This window comes from Emydura macquarii, unplaced genomic scaffold (assembly GCF_026122565.2).
Source record: "Emydura macquarii macquarii isolate MOO-44397 ecotype Brisbane River unplaced genomic scaffold, CSIRO-AGI_Emac_v2 contig_3287, whole genome shotgun sequence".
Classification (NCBI taxonomy): domain Eukaryota; kingdom Metazoa; phylum Chordata; order Testudines; family Chelidae; genus Emydura; species Emydura macquarii.
The window spans coordinates 7,282,067-7,298,331 of record NW_027133424.1 but is presented as its reverse complement, the minus strand read 5'-3'; the positions used below and the strand labels follow the sequence as shown (position 1 = coordinate 7,298,331).

General features: G+C 43.5%; 1 protein-coding gene and 1 long non-coding RNA gene across 5 annotated transcripts in view; one reads left to right on the top strand and one right to left on the bottom strand.

The window, feature by feature from the left end:
* Positions 1–212: 212 nt before the first annotated feature.
* On the bottom strand, positions 213–4,731 carry LOC137142913 (uncharacterized). Of its 4 annotated transcripts, none has more exons than XR_010917044.1 (5): positions 4,524–4,731; positions 3,936–4,112; positions 3,688–3,824; positions 2,099–3,397; positions 213–1,345 (listed from the first exon to the last, which is right to left on the bottom strand). It is a non-coding gene; the product is annotated as an uncharacterized lncRNA (long non-coding RNA). The 4 variants fall into 4 exon arrangements; XR_010917047.1 differs by having other exon boundaries at positions 2,099–3,394; XR_010917046.1 differs by having other exon boundaries at positions 2,099–3,189.
* A 209-nt stretch (positions 4,732–4,940) lies between these two features.
* The window catches only part of VAMP4 (vesicle associated membrane protein 4), a 29,273-nt gene continuing 17,948 nt past the window's right edge, over positions 4,941–16,265 (top strand). The window contains exons 1-4 of the mRNA XM_067532403.1: positions 4,941–5,297; positions 7,468–7,597; positions 11,325–11,371; positions 11,827–11,877. Of these exons, the coding sequence (XP_067388504.1) occupies positions 7,532–7,597; positions 11,325–11,371; positions 11,827–11,877 (164 nt within the window). The 5' untranslated portion in view covers positions 4,941–5,297; positions 7,468–7,531. The remainder of the gene's footprint in view (positions 5,298–7,467; positions 7,598–11,324; positions 11,372–11,826; positions 11,878–16,265) is intronic.

Sequence of the window (16,265 nt, the reverse complement as noted above, 5' to 3'; positions counted from 1 at the left end):
AGGTTATATTTCAATGATGATTTTAAATTGTTTTGTAATATGCAAAAGCACAGGGAAGTTAATGTAACCTTTTGTAACTTTTGCATTTAAATGTTCATAATTAATATTAAGTTGTTAAAGATAAGGGTGCAATAAAACCCACATTAGTTTTCAGGTTTCAACCTCTAGGTCAGTTATAGAAAATGTATTTTGGCACTAGGCAACACTTTGAATGATACAACCAAACTTTATTAAAAAGAAGAGTGATTAGTCAAGCAAATAGCATGCAATTGCTACTTAAACATATGCTACTATTATCCTCACGCTCAAAAATGAAATGGTGTATAAATGGGTGATCAGTCCACTGACAGAGTGAAGTAGAACTTTATAATTCTGGAACCTACTGGTACTCTTTGGATGTTAATTGGAGCTCTCGCGCAAATTTAGCAAAACTACTCCTTTTATGCTCAATTATAACCCTAATTATAATACCATAATTATATTTCCACCACCTTCTTTCATGACTCTTTACATTAGACATTATTTAAATGAATATCTGCACCAATGTCCTTCCCATACTATCAATACAGGTGGCATTTTAATAAAAACATTCACAATTCTCAAAAGCATCCATTACAAACCTTGCTCAAACCAGTTATAACCAAAACATAACAGTAACACAACCCTGGGTCATGGCCTTGCTAACTCTTACTTTCCCATAACACTCTGTCTCCAACTTATCTTTGGCTTTTCTTCACACTAGCAACTTCAATTTCCTACACTCTTCTATACTTAGGCTAACTTAGCCCTCAAACCTAACTTCTACTTATTTCTTAAATTAAACTATCCTATAGACTATGGTAGTGCATCTGCAAAAAATATCTATGCAGAGGAGATGTGGCCAGAACTGAATCAGCATAGCTGCATTGATGAAGCTATGCAGATTTCCCCCAGCTGAGGATCTGGCCCATGTTATTCACACGTTCTGACAGTAGCCACATGCTCAACTGTGGTTTACTGAAAACAGAGTGAAAGAGTGCTTTATAATTATATTGGCATAAACAGACACTCAGCATACACTGATCAGAGAGAAGCTCATGTACTTGACAAAATAACAGATGGAGAATTACTTTAAGGCATTAATACCTTTGCCGGGAAAAAAAAGTCTTCCAGAAGATTCATGCTAGGCTTGTTTCCTGCTTCTATAAAAACAACCCAGATAATCAAAATCTCACAAGAGTATTTTTAAAAAGCAAATTTATAACAGTGACTGCAATTAGAGATAAATCTTGACAATTTCTTGTTGCTGTAGGTAGAAATGATAGCTTGGCTTCAAATTCAGCTTGTACAAATCCAATTCATTTTCCTGTTAATAAAACACATATCATAAATGTGGTGTCTTGCTGTAAGGAAAGTAAATTAACTGAATCATCAGAACTACTGATATAGAAAAATGTAAATCTTATTATTTGTGATGGTACTTAACAGATTCCACATGTTCACACAAACCAACTGCAGAACTGCCAACTTTTATTCAAAGCCCAGTCTGTAAAACAAGTCTCCAGCCTTCTTTGTCTTCGCTGTATGATATGAGGCACTTACTTGTACCCTTCACTATTGCAGCTAATTGCTTGCTGGCCTATTTAGAGTTCCAAAGAGGGACTGCTTTCTCCGGTGTCATACATTAAGTTGTGTGAGGTAAAGCAACTCAATCTATATTCTCTTGTAAGAGACTTCTTGGTGGACGGGACATGGATTGATAGGTACACATCGGATAAAAGCTAAGGCCTCAAACTTTTATGCATCTATTCAACTTAAGTATCCCATCCTATCCCCAGGGCTCCGTCTCCCCCATCCTCCCTGGGTTGTGTCCCCGAGCTCTCTCCGTCCCCCACTCCCAGCTGGGACAGATTGCCACTTTTTTCCTTGTGAGATTTAACACTGTCTTTCAAAATAAGCCCAACCCCTTTCAAAATAAGCCCAAAACAAATCCAGCTCATTTCAGGGAGAGGATAGTGGGGTATTTATACAAATTCCATAATTTTTTTTTAGTAGTTCTAGTTTTGTTGCATACATCATTACACATTAAAAATATTAAATAAAATTTGTGTGTACTTACATTAAAAAGGGTCATCCTTGCTTTCTTCATCCTCCATAGTCTCTGTTGCTTCAATGTGGTACATTCCCATGTTGAACTGTCGAAGCATATCCCTGTGTGGGACAAAATCCTTACAACAAATCCCCAGTCTTCTTAACCCACAGCGGACTTCAGTATACTGGTCAGAGTCCAGTGATCCATCCTGTTCTGATGCTTAGACATTTTTCATCTCAGAGAACACTTGTTTCACATCAGCATTACTCAGAGGCACGGTGAGTAGGGAAAATGCAAACAGGGCTAGCTCTTTAAAGCGCTGTTCACCACTGTTGTCTTGAAAATTGTATACTTCTACCCAGAACTGCTCTGTTTTTGTCATCAGTGTTCTTCCATTTCTGGAAGCTGATGGCTTGATGCTGTGCATTCAAAGCCCTCAAGTCACCTTTGAAAATTTTCAGCATGGAGATAGTCACTAATTGAGGTTTTCCTTGAGAAAGAATAACTGATGGACTGAATACTGAAATAGATTTCCACAGATCAATATTTGCTGGAAGTCTTGACTGTACTTGTTTAGCAGCTTCAAGGAGGAAGTCTTGACATCTATTCTTTATATTAGCTTCAACGGCATTGTCAAGGTTTGCCTCTCCTAAAGCAATAGTAAACAGTTCCCCAAAATTAACAGCATACAGTGGCAAGCTGGGTTATTCAAACTGACATCATCAGATAAAGGGATCCTTTCTGAAAACACCCCTCTTGATAAAAGATTACAAAAGAAAGACTGGAGGCAGTCCAGCATTTTGAAGGCATTAACGTCAGAGTCATGTTGGAACAGTTTATTGATTCTCACAAATCCCCGCAGAACTGGTGTTAGAAATTGTAAATACAGCTTATTGACAGGGTCAGAATACATCTGATACAGAATTTCTGCCTCATAGCATTGTTGTTGGTCTTTGCTTAGTTCGAAATACAACTTTAACTCATCCCAATGATCCAGTATGCACTCACAACAATCGTGAATGGAGAGCCATGTAGTGGCTGACAGCTGAACGAGCTTCAGTGGCGTGTTACCATGATTAATCAGTTGATATATCTTTGCATATTCATGTCTCAGGGAGCTGTAAGAAAACCAGGTATAGGAATGTGAGACTAAAAACTCTAGACTGCATGACAGCGTTTTTACAGCTTTACTGGCACACAGCTGGATTGAATGACACACATTTGATCAGACTGAGATTTTCATCGCTTTGGAGGAGTTGTGTGTAGACAGAATGTTCCTTCCCAGCCATGATGCCACAGCCATCAGTCCAGATCCCAATATACCTGCTGAAATCCAGACCAACATTGTCAAGAAACTTAATCAGTGCTGTGGCAATTTCTTCTGATGTTTCATTTTCCAAATGGACTAATCCCAAAAATGTAGACACAATTTTGTTTAAGGAAGAGCTGAAGTAGTATACTAAAATGCAAAACTTCTTTACTGCATCAACATCTATGCTCTCACCTATAACCAGTGAATATTGAGACTCACCAATGTCTTTGATGAGATCAGAAAACATGCAGGGAGAAATAACATTGTTTATTAAGGCCATACATTTTGTGTGATGCAGACTGACCTCATTCTCAAAAGTTGGTCCAATGAGTTCCACAAGATGATCCCCAGAACTAACCAGTGAGTGACAGGCAATGTAGCAGGCCAGTTTTAGCTCCACTTGCTGCATGTTTGAAGGTCTTGATGCTATAAATCCAGTATCTGTCAGGCACACAGAAGAAAATGATGTTGCATTTGTTTTGTGTTTATCAGTCCCTGCACGTTGCACAAGGTCAGCATGCTGTGCATGAATCTGGGTTTTACAAAACTTACATGCAGCTTTACTGTTGTCACCAACCACAGGCTTTATCCAGTCTTTCAATGCTTTGTCTTTTTCCCACTCCTTTTTGTATTATTATTATGATTATTTTTCATATGTTGCCCTTTTTGTTGGAGGCATGCTGCTCTTTCAGTGGCTTGGCCTCAAAACGGCATCTGAACATGGCTTAACTAGAACATAATAGTATGTGTCAAGAGGGTGAGCCAGAGAGTTCACTGCCCACAGCCCCCTTTCAAGGAGCCTAATTCCCCCCTCCCGCAACTAACTGCAGCTAAAAGACCGCTGGTTGTGTAGGGGGAAGGGAGAGACGGCCGGCAATAGTCTGTTAATAGCATCCCACATGGAAGCTCGGGGTAGGGGAGTGGGACTTGCACGCAGCATCTGTCCCCCTCCGCCGTACACGCGCGTTGACAGGAGCTCAGGGGCTTCCATGCGCGAAGTCCCTGCCGACACTGCAGCGTCCCACCCCCTGCTCCTCGCCCTGGGGAAGTGTCTGCAGCGGCTCCCCCGCTCCCTACCCGGGGCGCCTCGCCCCTTCCCGCGGCCGGCCGGGTTTCGCCGCCGCCTCCTCTCTTCCCCACCTTACTTGGGCTGGAACCGCCCCCCGGCCTCCGCTAACGCCTGCTCCTCACGGACCGACAGGAGTCCGAGACCAGCCCCTCTGCCTGGCTGCGTCAGAGTGGCGGCTACGGCACAACTGCGAGCGAGGCAGCGAGCCTAAAGCCAACGGCACCACAGAAGCAACGGCCACTCGCTCACTCCACGGCCAGTGACAGTGACCGACCACCACGCGCGCCGCTTCAACGTGACTCGAGTGACGTCCCGACTCCCCCAGCCGGCCCGATACGGGCCGCAGCCTCTGATTGGCCCCTCGCTGCGCTCCTCCCGCTCCCAGTAGCAGCGCACGCCATGACTGGTCAGTTCCAGACTGGTCAGTTCTTGGCGCCAACGCGCCGCCGGCCAAGAAGCTCCCTCGTTATTGGCGGAGCGGCGTGGAGCATGATGGGAGTTGTGGTCCGCTGTCGGATGCACAAGGGGAGGGGGAGGAGTGACGGCACGGCGGCGGGAGGGGAAGCCCAGCCTAGCCCGCCTGCCTTAAAGTCCAAAATAAACGATCCCAAAAAATAAATCGAGCCTCGAAAAAGCCGCGACTCCCGGAACATTAAAGCGCCTTTTTGAAAAACGGGCTCGGCAGCAATCGATGACTCGGCGCTCGGCCCCGCCTCCGTCAGGAGTGCCGAGTGCTCGATGGAGCAGCTGACTCGCTGCTGGGCCGCTCAGCTCCTAGTCCGGACTCCGCACACGGTCAGCCCCGGCCGGTCCCACTTCCCTATAGCCGGGCTCGGCACAGAGCGGTGAGCGGGGATCTGAGCTCCGGAGTTGGGATGGCGGGGGGGGGCTATAAAGGGACCTAGGGGATTTACAGTGTTTGGGGGCTCTTGGAGAGGGGGCTCTGTGGGGGGGACTCGGGGCAGGGTCTGGGGACCTTGGGGAGGGGGTGCTGTGGGGAAGGTTATGGGGGGCAGAGTTTGGGGACTGCTGGGGAGGGGGTGCTGTGGGGGGACTCTAGGGGCAGGGTTTGGGGACCCTTGGGGAGGGGGTGCTGTGGGGGAGGTTATGGGGGGCAGAGTTTGGGGGCTGCTGGGGAGGGGGTGCTGTGGGGGGGGACTCTGGGGGCAGGGTTTGGGGACCCTTGGGGAGGAGGTGCTGTGTGTGGGGGGGGGGGACTCTGGGGGCCCCTAGATAGGGCTGGCTGCAGAGCTGTTTCCTTTCTCTGCTGTTGTTCAGGGGCCATGCCTAGGATCAGACTGCACTGGAGCGGGTATCAGGCTCCACTGCCTGAAGTGGTTCCTCCCTCTGCTCCCAGGCTCTGTATTGCACATGGGAGTGGAGCTGGGGGGGTTAACCTGGGGGTGTTCTGCAAGAAAAGCATCAGGGGAAAGCAGTTCCCTTGCACTGGGGTATCTCAACAAACATATAGCTTTCTATGGCCTGTATGCCTCACACTTGCTTCTCCTCTGATAATGGGCACACGACTCCCCCAATAACCTCTGACCTGAACTGTAGTATTTGTGGTTCTCCTGACAGCCAACCTGTGCCTGTCCCAACCGACTGGAGGACACTCCTGGCCTGTGACCATTGTACTCACTGGTCCCCAACAACTGGCTGGTTGACTTCACCTAGAATCCGTAGCTTGTCCCTGTTGTGCACCTCACTCCTGTGTCTGGAATGTTGTTCTTTACCCTATATTAACAATCCCATCCTTCTGGATGTGAGTCACTAAATGGGGAGATGCTCTGCCCTTGTTGCCGTACGGCAGGCTGTGTTAAGGGGAGCAGACAATGCTCACTGTGCTGGGCCCTTTGCTAAATTTTCTGCATTTGTTGTATTGTCACAGCCTACTGCTACCTGTGCAGTTTTCCATATGCCCTCTCCAGGGTGGCAGGGTCCCTGGGATTTTAACTCTTAATCTCCACTAACTCGGAGGGCAGTGGAATGTGGCAGTGTTCAAACTAACAAAGCACATTTCATCCACTTGGTATGGAAAGCAGTTTAGGATGTAGTTGGGTGGCTTGGGGAACTGATAGTTGGATCCAGAATCTTTGACCGCTAGGTCACTGGGCCACAGCCAAGCTAGGTCACTCATGCAAACCGTCATTAACTTTCAGTGAGCTATATGAAATGGGGTGTTTGCTCTCAGGGGAGTTCCAAGCAGACACAGAACAGCTCTCCACCGCCATCTGCATCCATGTTACACTCAGGAGAGATGCTGAGGGCAGTCTGGGGTAGTCCATCCAGGTTAGGGTTGAGGCCTCTGCCTACATTTGAAGGATCTGTTCTGTCGATAAAGGGAGTTTAGCTTAGGGCTGGCAAGTGGACACCTTATTGGCACTAACATTAGAATGGGGGATGAGGTGGAGAAGAGAGAGTAAACCATGCATGGTCAGAAATGTTTGCACCTCTTAGGGTTGATTTGTTCTTTTCTTTACTGTTTTAGTGACTCTTGTTTTTATATAAAATTGGTTTTTTTTTATTTTTGTACACAAGTACTTTATGGCTATTTTCTGAAGTCACCCAGCCATGGGATCAGGGCTCTATTATGCCAGGTGCTGTACAAAGAGGTAGAAAAACCCAATCCCTGCCCCAAAGAGTTTAAACGCTAAGGCCCTCATCATACAGGTGCTCACTTGTGGCACTCACAGTCACATGCTCAAAGATAAGCATTCATCTTTAAGTGTTTCCAGGATCAATGCCTAAGAAACTAGACTAAATTAAATGATCTGCCCCCTTAAGAAAGGCCTTTGGGTTCATGAAAGCATAATATTGCTATGGTGGGTCATTGATTTTTTTTTTCTTTTTTTCATTCTCTTTCTTATGGTATTTGTAGGTAGATTCAGTTTAACTCATCTGTGTTTTCCTGGGCACTGGGAAAGGGGAGAGAGTGGCACTCTTTACATGATCTGATAGATAATTATATGCAACACAATTAGATCTTAGAGATGTTTGCTTCCCTCTCCCTTCTAGGCAGTGTGTTTCTCCACCACCCCCTTGTACTGGAAGACCAAGGCCATTTTTGTGAGTAGAAAACATGCCTCCAAAATTCAAGCGCCACCTAAATGACGATGATGTCACCGGCTCAGTAAAAAGCGAAAGGGTGAGTGCCTGACAGCCAGCAGCCTTTTTTGCATCTATTGACATTTTGTATCCAGCCCCCCTTGTTTTCCCGTAATTAACAGGGATGTGTATTGTGAACTCTGCACTCCGTGGAGGCCTGAGGGCCATCCTGGTGTGAGTTTAACCACACAGCTTCAACACTGATGACTTCAGTGCCATTAAAACAGTGGAGGATATGTTTAAAGTGTACTGCAAATGGATGAAATCTACCAATAACATGCTGAGTAGCCCCACCAACAGCCTAAGAGGGGCATTCAACATGTTCGCTGGAAAGGCACCTTTACAAAAAGCTTGGTGGGGAGGACCCGTTGAATTCTTTTGGCTGGCTCCACTCAATCCTGACTCCCTAGAACACATCACTCAGTGACTTCACAGCTATTGACCAATTCCACTGAAACATGGAGACAGCCTGGGACAGGGGGCTGTGAATGTGGGAGTGCTAAGTAATTTCCTTTTTGTAAATGGTGTGTGTGTTGGTGTTTGTACTGGAAGAGACAAAACAAAGGTTGTTTTTTTGTGTTTTTTTTTTTTTTTAAAGAAAAATTGATCACTGCTTATACAACAAAGGGATTGACCTGATTTTCTTCCCCACCCTGAAAGGCTGCCTTATGTGCCAATGGGTTCTCTTGTAACTGTGATGTAACACAGTGACGTATTATAGGGCATCACAACTGCATGGAGCTGGCTAGTGGGATATAAAAGGAATTGATGAAGTGACCTTATGTTTAAGTATGCCGAATACCTCCTCTTAGGCTGGCAGGTGGGACCGTTCAGTACATTGTGGTGAAATAACTTAATTTATTTTTATTTTCATGTCACCTGATAGATGCTCCTTATTTTGGAGGAAATATTAGATATAAATAATACGTAACAGATTAAAATTAAGAAACCACCCTTGAAACAGATTAGTTGGATATGTTACTGATATAGTGCTATAAATGTGAGTTGTGCGGAGTGGGAAAAATAGTTTAATATCTGAACATCCTCATCATCAATTATTTGTTTGTGCAGACTATTGCTGCAATGAAGCTGTTATGGTATTTGCATCCCTCACCATGAAGTGTATTGCATTAGATTACTTCAGGGCAGGGTGTCCAGAAGTGCTTTTTATTGCATTTCTCTTGGTTTGCAGCAGAATTGTGGTATTGAATACTGTGGTATTGTCAGCTTGCATATTTTCTTGTGTAATGTATTTGTAATTTGTTAGCAGATTTCTTTTATTCTGTGCACCTGCATTATAAATTAGCACCTCTGTAACTGTGCGATAACTAGGATGGGAACTAATGACATATGCTATGGGAAGGGTAAATTGCAGCTTTCTTATCTGTAGTATCCTTATAGCATAAGTCCTTAAGATAACAGACTCTGGTATAGTGTAACTTTGTTTTTATATGAGTCTTGTAATTTGTGCATTCTCCATTCAATTAATCTAGTCTGTAAAAATGCACACGTTAGTAAAGAAGTTTGTTTCAGGCAGACTTCTTTTTAATTCTGTTAGGTTGCGTTTTCCACTGTCTGAGAATTCATTGCATGCTACAGTCTCCTAACTGGAACTGCCTTTAGGCAAACCTGATGCTGGCTATTTTGCAGTTACTCATTCCCAAATAAAAAATCTAAAACATTCTTGTGAAATTATACTTTGTGTATTACGCCTCCCAGTGGAATTTACTGTGTGTATCTAAAACACCTGTATGCTGGAACTGGAAATATATGTGCTGAACTGGTTTAAATCACTATTACACACGAAGTGGATTTAAACATGATTTGTCCAGCTAAAGTGTAAGCAGTCAAACAGTGTTTAAACTGAGCCTGGAAGCCAGGTTGTAGTCTTTAGTAGTGCTTAGCTCAGCTCATATAAGCTGCTAGTGAGATGATTGAAAACTTGGCTACTGCAGAGGGAATTCCTTTTACACCTGTAGGGAGATCACAAAAGTCCATACCTAGACTAGAACATGATTTTTAGACTCTGTTTAAACTGGTTCAGTAAATGTGGTTTAAGCTGTAGTGTAGATGGGCCTCAATGCTTGCAATATGGGAATTCAAAACCAAACACAAGGGGAACAGCATCCCTAAGCATCATGAGGGTGGGATGATGAGATCTTAGAGTCTAGTGTGGGAACAGAACTGCAAATGATTTTCTCCTTCTCAACTATTCTTTTAACCCTAAGAAAGGATATAGACCTGAGTTGTTGGAGCATCTATTATGGAGATAAATCATGATAACAGCCCCTAAAATGAGATATTTATATCTATTTAAAAGAGCCAACCAAATGTCTTGTATTTATAACAACCTTACAAGATTGTCACAAAAATTCTCAGCCCAGGTGCCCAAATCTGCTTGGCTTTCCTTACCATGATGACGATAAAATCTAATGATATCTTACCTGTCATATAAACTTTCCTGTACATTAGGATTTTTCAAGACTGACTTAGAAGGTCAGTCTGAGTATCATCCAGTGATTAGTAATGGAGGCCAAAATGCATTACTAAAGAGCGTTGCAATAACTGTATACCATGTAATATAAGGGATTGTGAAAATAATCCCCGCATCAGAAATCTACTTCCCTCATCAAGACCCTGTTACAGAACAAGAGGAAAATCCAGATGCCATATTCAACTCGATTCCATGCATCTTTGGTGCAGTCACAGTATGGGATACTATAGGAAATAGTCAGTCCGTGGAAAACAAATAAGTTATGGGAGCATTCTAGTCATAAAACCCACAAATAACCTTAACCCCAATGTGAAAATTGGAAAGGTTCATCCTGTCTGTTAATAATCAGATATTCTCTGTCGGTAGGGTAGGAGAGAAGATCTGTTAACTTTAATCCTCATTCCCATCTTTTATATCATCAGGTGACAGTTTATTTAAAAACCACAGTTTCTTCTGAGAAGGTAATACATATGGTCTTCTATGTTGGTAGGACAAAACAAAGTAATTACATAAGGTATAAGGTTTTCCATGAAAGACTTCTGTAGTTAGTGTGGTTTGAATGTCATGTTTTACAGATGGACCCTTTGGGAACTGATTGGGACTTAATCTGTACACAACGGTGCTTTTAGGGACTGGAGTATTTAGGAGTTTTATTTAGTCTTGTGCAGGGCAGGATTCAATAGGTTGATAGACCATTGGGTTTCTCCATTGCTAGAAGTTATATAGATATTTTAAAGTGAATTAGAACCATAAGTTACATAGAGAAACAGGAATTGATAGAAATCCATTGTAAATTGACTTCATTTTCACCATTAAAACTGGCAACAAGAGAGCTGACCCCGTGACTCAGAAACAGTGCTCTGTAGTGCCATGCATTTTACTGACCTGGCAAATGTCTCTTGTTAACTGATAATGGTGCAGTTCAACCTCTGGGAGGTGGTATTGAGGCTGAAAAGAATACCCCTCCTGGTAATTAATTAATATTTAAGATGTGCTCTAAAGGGAGTCATGTACAACCTGTGGTCAGACAGATGTTGGATACATTGTAGGGTATTGAGAGAGAGAGAGAGAGAAACTCTGGTTTTTAAGGGTATGTCTATATTGACGGCGTAGTGGGGACGCTGCGGTAAGTAGAAGTTAGGAAATTGACGGAAGAGATGCAAGCTACATAGAGTAGCTTGTGTATTCATCTCCCGTCGACTGCCGCCGAATTTCACCGGCCGTGTAGACAAAGCCTAATTGACTGAAGCTAACTTTTTTTTTTTGTTTGCAGAGAAACCTTCTAGAAGAAGATTCCGATGAGGAGGAGGACTTTTTCTTGTGAGTAGCTATAAGGATATTGCATGGGTGCTGTAACAAGTGGGGGGGGGAGGGGTGTGATCTATCATGGGCCAAATCTATTCAAACCAGAACTGGGAAAATTGAAAATATAAGACAGCTCTTTCTTACTAAGGGAGAGAACTGATTGGAATGAACTGTTACCATCTGTTTCTGATTCCTGTGAAATTGACACAGCCGCTGTGAGATTAGGGAGAGCACTAGCAATGAACATAAATTAAAATTAAGCAAATAAAATTGAGGCAGCCCACCAGTTAGGGGTGGAGGACACCCACTGGTTGGTATCTGGTCCAGCTGCTTGCTGATGGAAGATCATTCCCCATTGCATGCGCTTTGGCCTGTCTAATTTGAAATGTCACCTCTTTGTGAACCCTGTGAATCAGGCTTTCCGGAGTGTATTTGCATTCATTATCACTGTCTTTGTTCTGTGCCTTCAGGAGAGGACCTGCAGGACCAAGGTTTGGACCTAGGAATGACAAGATCAGGCAGTAAGTTCCTTAGAGTTTGGATCCATAGTCTAGATGCCATTTTATGTATGTATTTTTAAATTCTGCTGCTTTGTTACTAGTAGGGTAACTAGATGTCCTGATATCAGGGCTTTGTCTTATATACACAACTATAAACCCCTCCCCGCCCCCCAAACAAAAGTGTCCTGGTTTTTCACACTTGCTATCTGGTCACTCTAGTCACCAGCATGTTTCTTCTTAGATGTACAATATGAATGCAACCTCTACTTAATCTTTTCCCACCAGTATTTTCTAACCCATCTGCCTTCAGCCAGAGGAAATTCAACACCCAAGTTATCAAAGAGTTAATCAGTTCTAGCACAGATGGACAAATCGGTTCATAGCACTATAGTCTGATGGGCTATTGAAGGCTGTTTTTACACTTGATGAGTAACCATTTAACATTTATAACAAAACTTCCTTACAGAGTAGTAAGGATAGTGTTTTCAATTTGAGCCACTATTGGGCCTGCACTGCTGTTGCCTTTTCCATCCATTCTTGTCACATCTTCTACCTTATTATCCCTTTCCTGCCTGCCCCCTTGGTGTTCCAAATAAATCTTTGTGCTTTACAGTGCTACCAGATTTCTCATGCACTTGGCAGTCCTTTGGACTTCAGTTTATCATACAGGGAGCAGATCCATGTGACCTTTTGGAGACAGGGAATGACTGAATAGGCTCAAAACACCTGAACAAACAGGAAATAATTAAAGTTTGGATACTAACTACCAATTATAGAGAACAAAAGGAAAGAAAATAATAAAACTAGGGCTGTTCTCTTAGAGTAATTTCCTGAAAATGGTTTCAATGCTTCTGTTTGAGTCACAGCTTATTCAGCTCTATAATGGTAGCACTTGTTTCACAGTGACTGAGGGGGAAGGCTGGCCACAGCTGGAGAATGTGTGTCATATATGGACCATCAGTTTGTTCAAATGTATTTGTGTTTCCTGTACATTTAATTCTTGAGAGCTAGAATGGAAACTTCAGAGGGGAAGTCTATGTGGCAGTCAGCTCTGTGTAAAACAGATTAGATCATCCAGTTTGTGGCTTCATAATCTATATTTTGCTTTGGTTTTGTGTGAGGAAAAAGTGAGTGCCTCTTTGGAATGCATCCATATTGATCACATGTGGTTAAAAGCAGTTCTGCCCAGACCCCAATCATACACCTGCACAGCATATACATTTTGAGGTGATGGTTCAGAGGAGGAGCTATATATACAGATACTGTGAAGCTGGCTCCATTGTGCCTTTGTAATGTCTCTCCTTATGAGCTATTCTACTGAGAGGCTGTTGGTGGAAAGGTGAGATGATGTTCTATAGTGCTAATTACTTTGGACTAGTCAATTAGAACCGAATAAGTACGTTGATTCACCCAATTGCGTCTTCAGTTATCATCATCTGGGCAGCAAGTGTGTATGGCCAGGATAGAAGCAGATTACAGTCATTGCCACAAGCAAATGTTGCTAAATACAGTAACTGAAATCTCACCCTCTCTGCCAGTGCTGTCTCTGATCATTAAATTAAAAGATCATCTGTTTCCTCTTTCATGAAAGAAGCCTTAGTGTCTGGAAAGTAGCAAGTGTTATGAGAGAGAGTGTTTCCATGACAAAGGGAAATAACAGCATCAGTGGTCTCTACAGGCAGGGGAACCAGGAATTGTCATCTTTCTGGTATCTTTGACAGCTGATCAGGAATGGGTGTTGAGCCACCCAGCAGCCACGGGAGTATTAAGTCTGTTCTTCCTGGCAGGAGTTTCCTTTGAGGTGTTCTTGTGGGAAATGGAGGATAACAGCAGAGGCTATGATGGGAAGAATCTGTGATGCATGATGCACAAACAATATATTTGTAACTTCATGGCATGACTAATGTCCAATACGTAACAGCCTTGAGATTTGACCGGTGTCAGAGCGTGATCCCCAGTGATGGGATCTAGTTTGGCAAATACTATGACTCTCAAATACTGTCTGTTCTGAATCTGTCTGTCTTTCACATGATGATGCTTCCCACAGGCTAGCCCGTGGCTCTGTCTATCTAGATTCTTATACCAGACTGCTCGCTCTGGTATCTATAGTCCACCCTTCATTCTCCAGTGGAACCCCATTTCTGTTGTTACTATTGTATTTAGTAAGTGCTAGTGATAACCAGGACGTAAAGGGAGAGTGAAGGGGTGACTTGATTAGTGTATAAATACCTACATGGAGAAGAGATATTTGATAATGGGCTCCTTCGTCTAGCAGAGAGAGATCTATCACAATCCAATGGCTGGAAGATGAAGCTAGACAAATTCAGACTGGAAATAAGGTGTACATTTTTAACAGTGAAAGTGATTAACCATTGGGACAATTTACCAAGGGTCGTGGTGGATTCTCCATCACTGGCAATTTTTCAATCAAGTATGGAATTTTCTCTAACAGATCTGCTTTAGGAGTTATTTTGGGGCAGGTCTCTGGCCTGTGCTATGCAGGAGGTCAGCCTAGAGGATCATAGTGGTCCCTGCTGGCCTTGGCCTTGAGCAGTCATTACTCCACCAGAACAGCTGAGATGCATACTGTACGTGCTGGCCAGACGAAGGTTGGATACAATGGTGCAGATTGCCCCTTGTGGGTTTTTTTGCGGAGTGTGTGTGTTCGATTGTTGCTGAAAGACTGGAAGGGAGAGCTGTTTTAAGAAAGGATTTGAATGAGTAGAGAGTGGTTGTTGGGCACACGGGGAGAGCCTGTTGGAGGTAAGAGGGCCAGAATGAAAGAAGATGTGAAGATAAGTGATAGAAGGATGCACAGTAAATGGGTAGGAAGGAGTAATGGAGGAGGAGAAGAGATGGAAGAAAGTTGTTGGAGGATCTTGAATGTGAGAGGTAAGGTAGGGGGAATTGAGGGTTCTCAAATAGGGGAAGGACATGGTCAGAGGTGTCAGAATGGAGGTTTTAGCAGCAGCCTATAAGGTAGAGCAGAGAGGCAGGGAGGTCATATTAGTTGAGGGGAGGGATGTGAAGGGAATAAATCTGTTTTGGTTGTCACAGTGGAGGGGAAAGGAGGGATTTAGGGTGTCTGCTCACCCAACATGGGCACTTTCAAGGTGTTGCTTTACAATAAGAAGTGGCTGGTAGAGTTACTTTTTCCCAGCCCTGTTTCCAGCTTGCTGACTGAGTACATACCCTTTACACTGGGAAACAGCCCAGTTGGTCCTCTTACCTTCTCTTGGATATCAGCCTACGTTTGCGGGGTGGACTGAAGGAATTTCCTCCCTTAGGTCTGTGGTTTGATTCTTATTACGGAATTGTTGATTCCTTTGTATTCAGCACATTCACAGTCGTTCTAGAAAAATCTTCAGTGGAAATCATTGGCCTCTCACTGCAGTTCAGTGAGTTGGTGAATCTGACTGGTTCCTAGTGAGCAGGGTCCACTTTGCATTTGCCTTTAAATGGTGGCTTTGGCACAGAGTTGAAGGTGAAGTGGGCTTCATAACCTAAGGTATGTTCTTGTCCCTATTGCTCAGGGCGAAAAGTGGCTGGCCCAGGATTGTTTTTAAATTGGGTGTGTGCCCTTTTTCCAATATGTATAATGTACTTGTGTAGGAGGCCTAGAAGGTATTTTTAACCTCAGAAACATCAGGATTGTCTAGTCTAGTTTTGCTTGGAGGACCTTTTGGAGGTCTTGGAATGAGTACTGTATGCTCTTAATGCCTGAACTGAAGGAATTAGGGTGTTGAATCTTTTAACATAGATTTCTTTTATGCAGAATATTAATGACTCGTTGGCGTTAAACAAACTTTTGAGCAGTCTGACTAAAAATACCTTCCCCTTTCGATTGCTTATCTCTGGGAAGGTGCAGTCTGCAAATAAATAGAGTCATAATTGGACTAGTTTTAATCTAACTAGTGTAGGTAACAGTAGTAATGAACACATGGTGGGACGGGCTTTAAGCACAGGCTAGGAACCAGGGACTGTAACCAGGGTCCCCAGCTGGTGTGTTCATAGCCGGTGCCACCATGTTGTCTTCAGTGGTCACCTGTGCTAGCTAGATTAAAACTAGCATGGGCATGCTATGACAATCACCCCTTCACTTGCAGCATAGATAGCCCCTTAATCTCAGTGTTTCAGTTTCCTGTCTGTAAAATGGGGATAATCATCCTTCCTTTCTACTGCACTTTGTTTTGTCTGTCTAGATTGTACCTTGGAGCAGGGAGTCTCTCTCACTATGCATGTGTACAGCCCTAGCACAATGGAGGCTTGATCATGGTTGGAGCCTTGAGGCCTAACTATAATACAAATAAATAATGATCTGGAACACACGATGCATAGCTTTTATCTGTAATCAAAGGACACTGGGATGCTGAGATATGAAGTGTCCAACTTTTAGTCCCCTAGAGCTG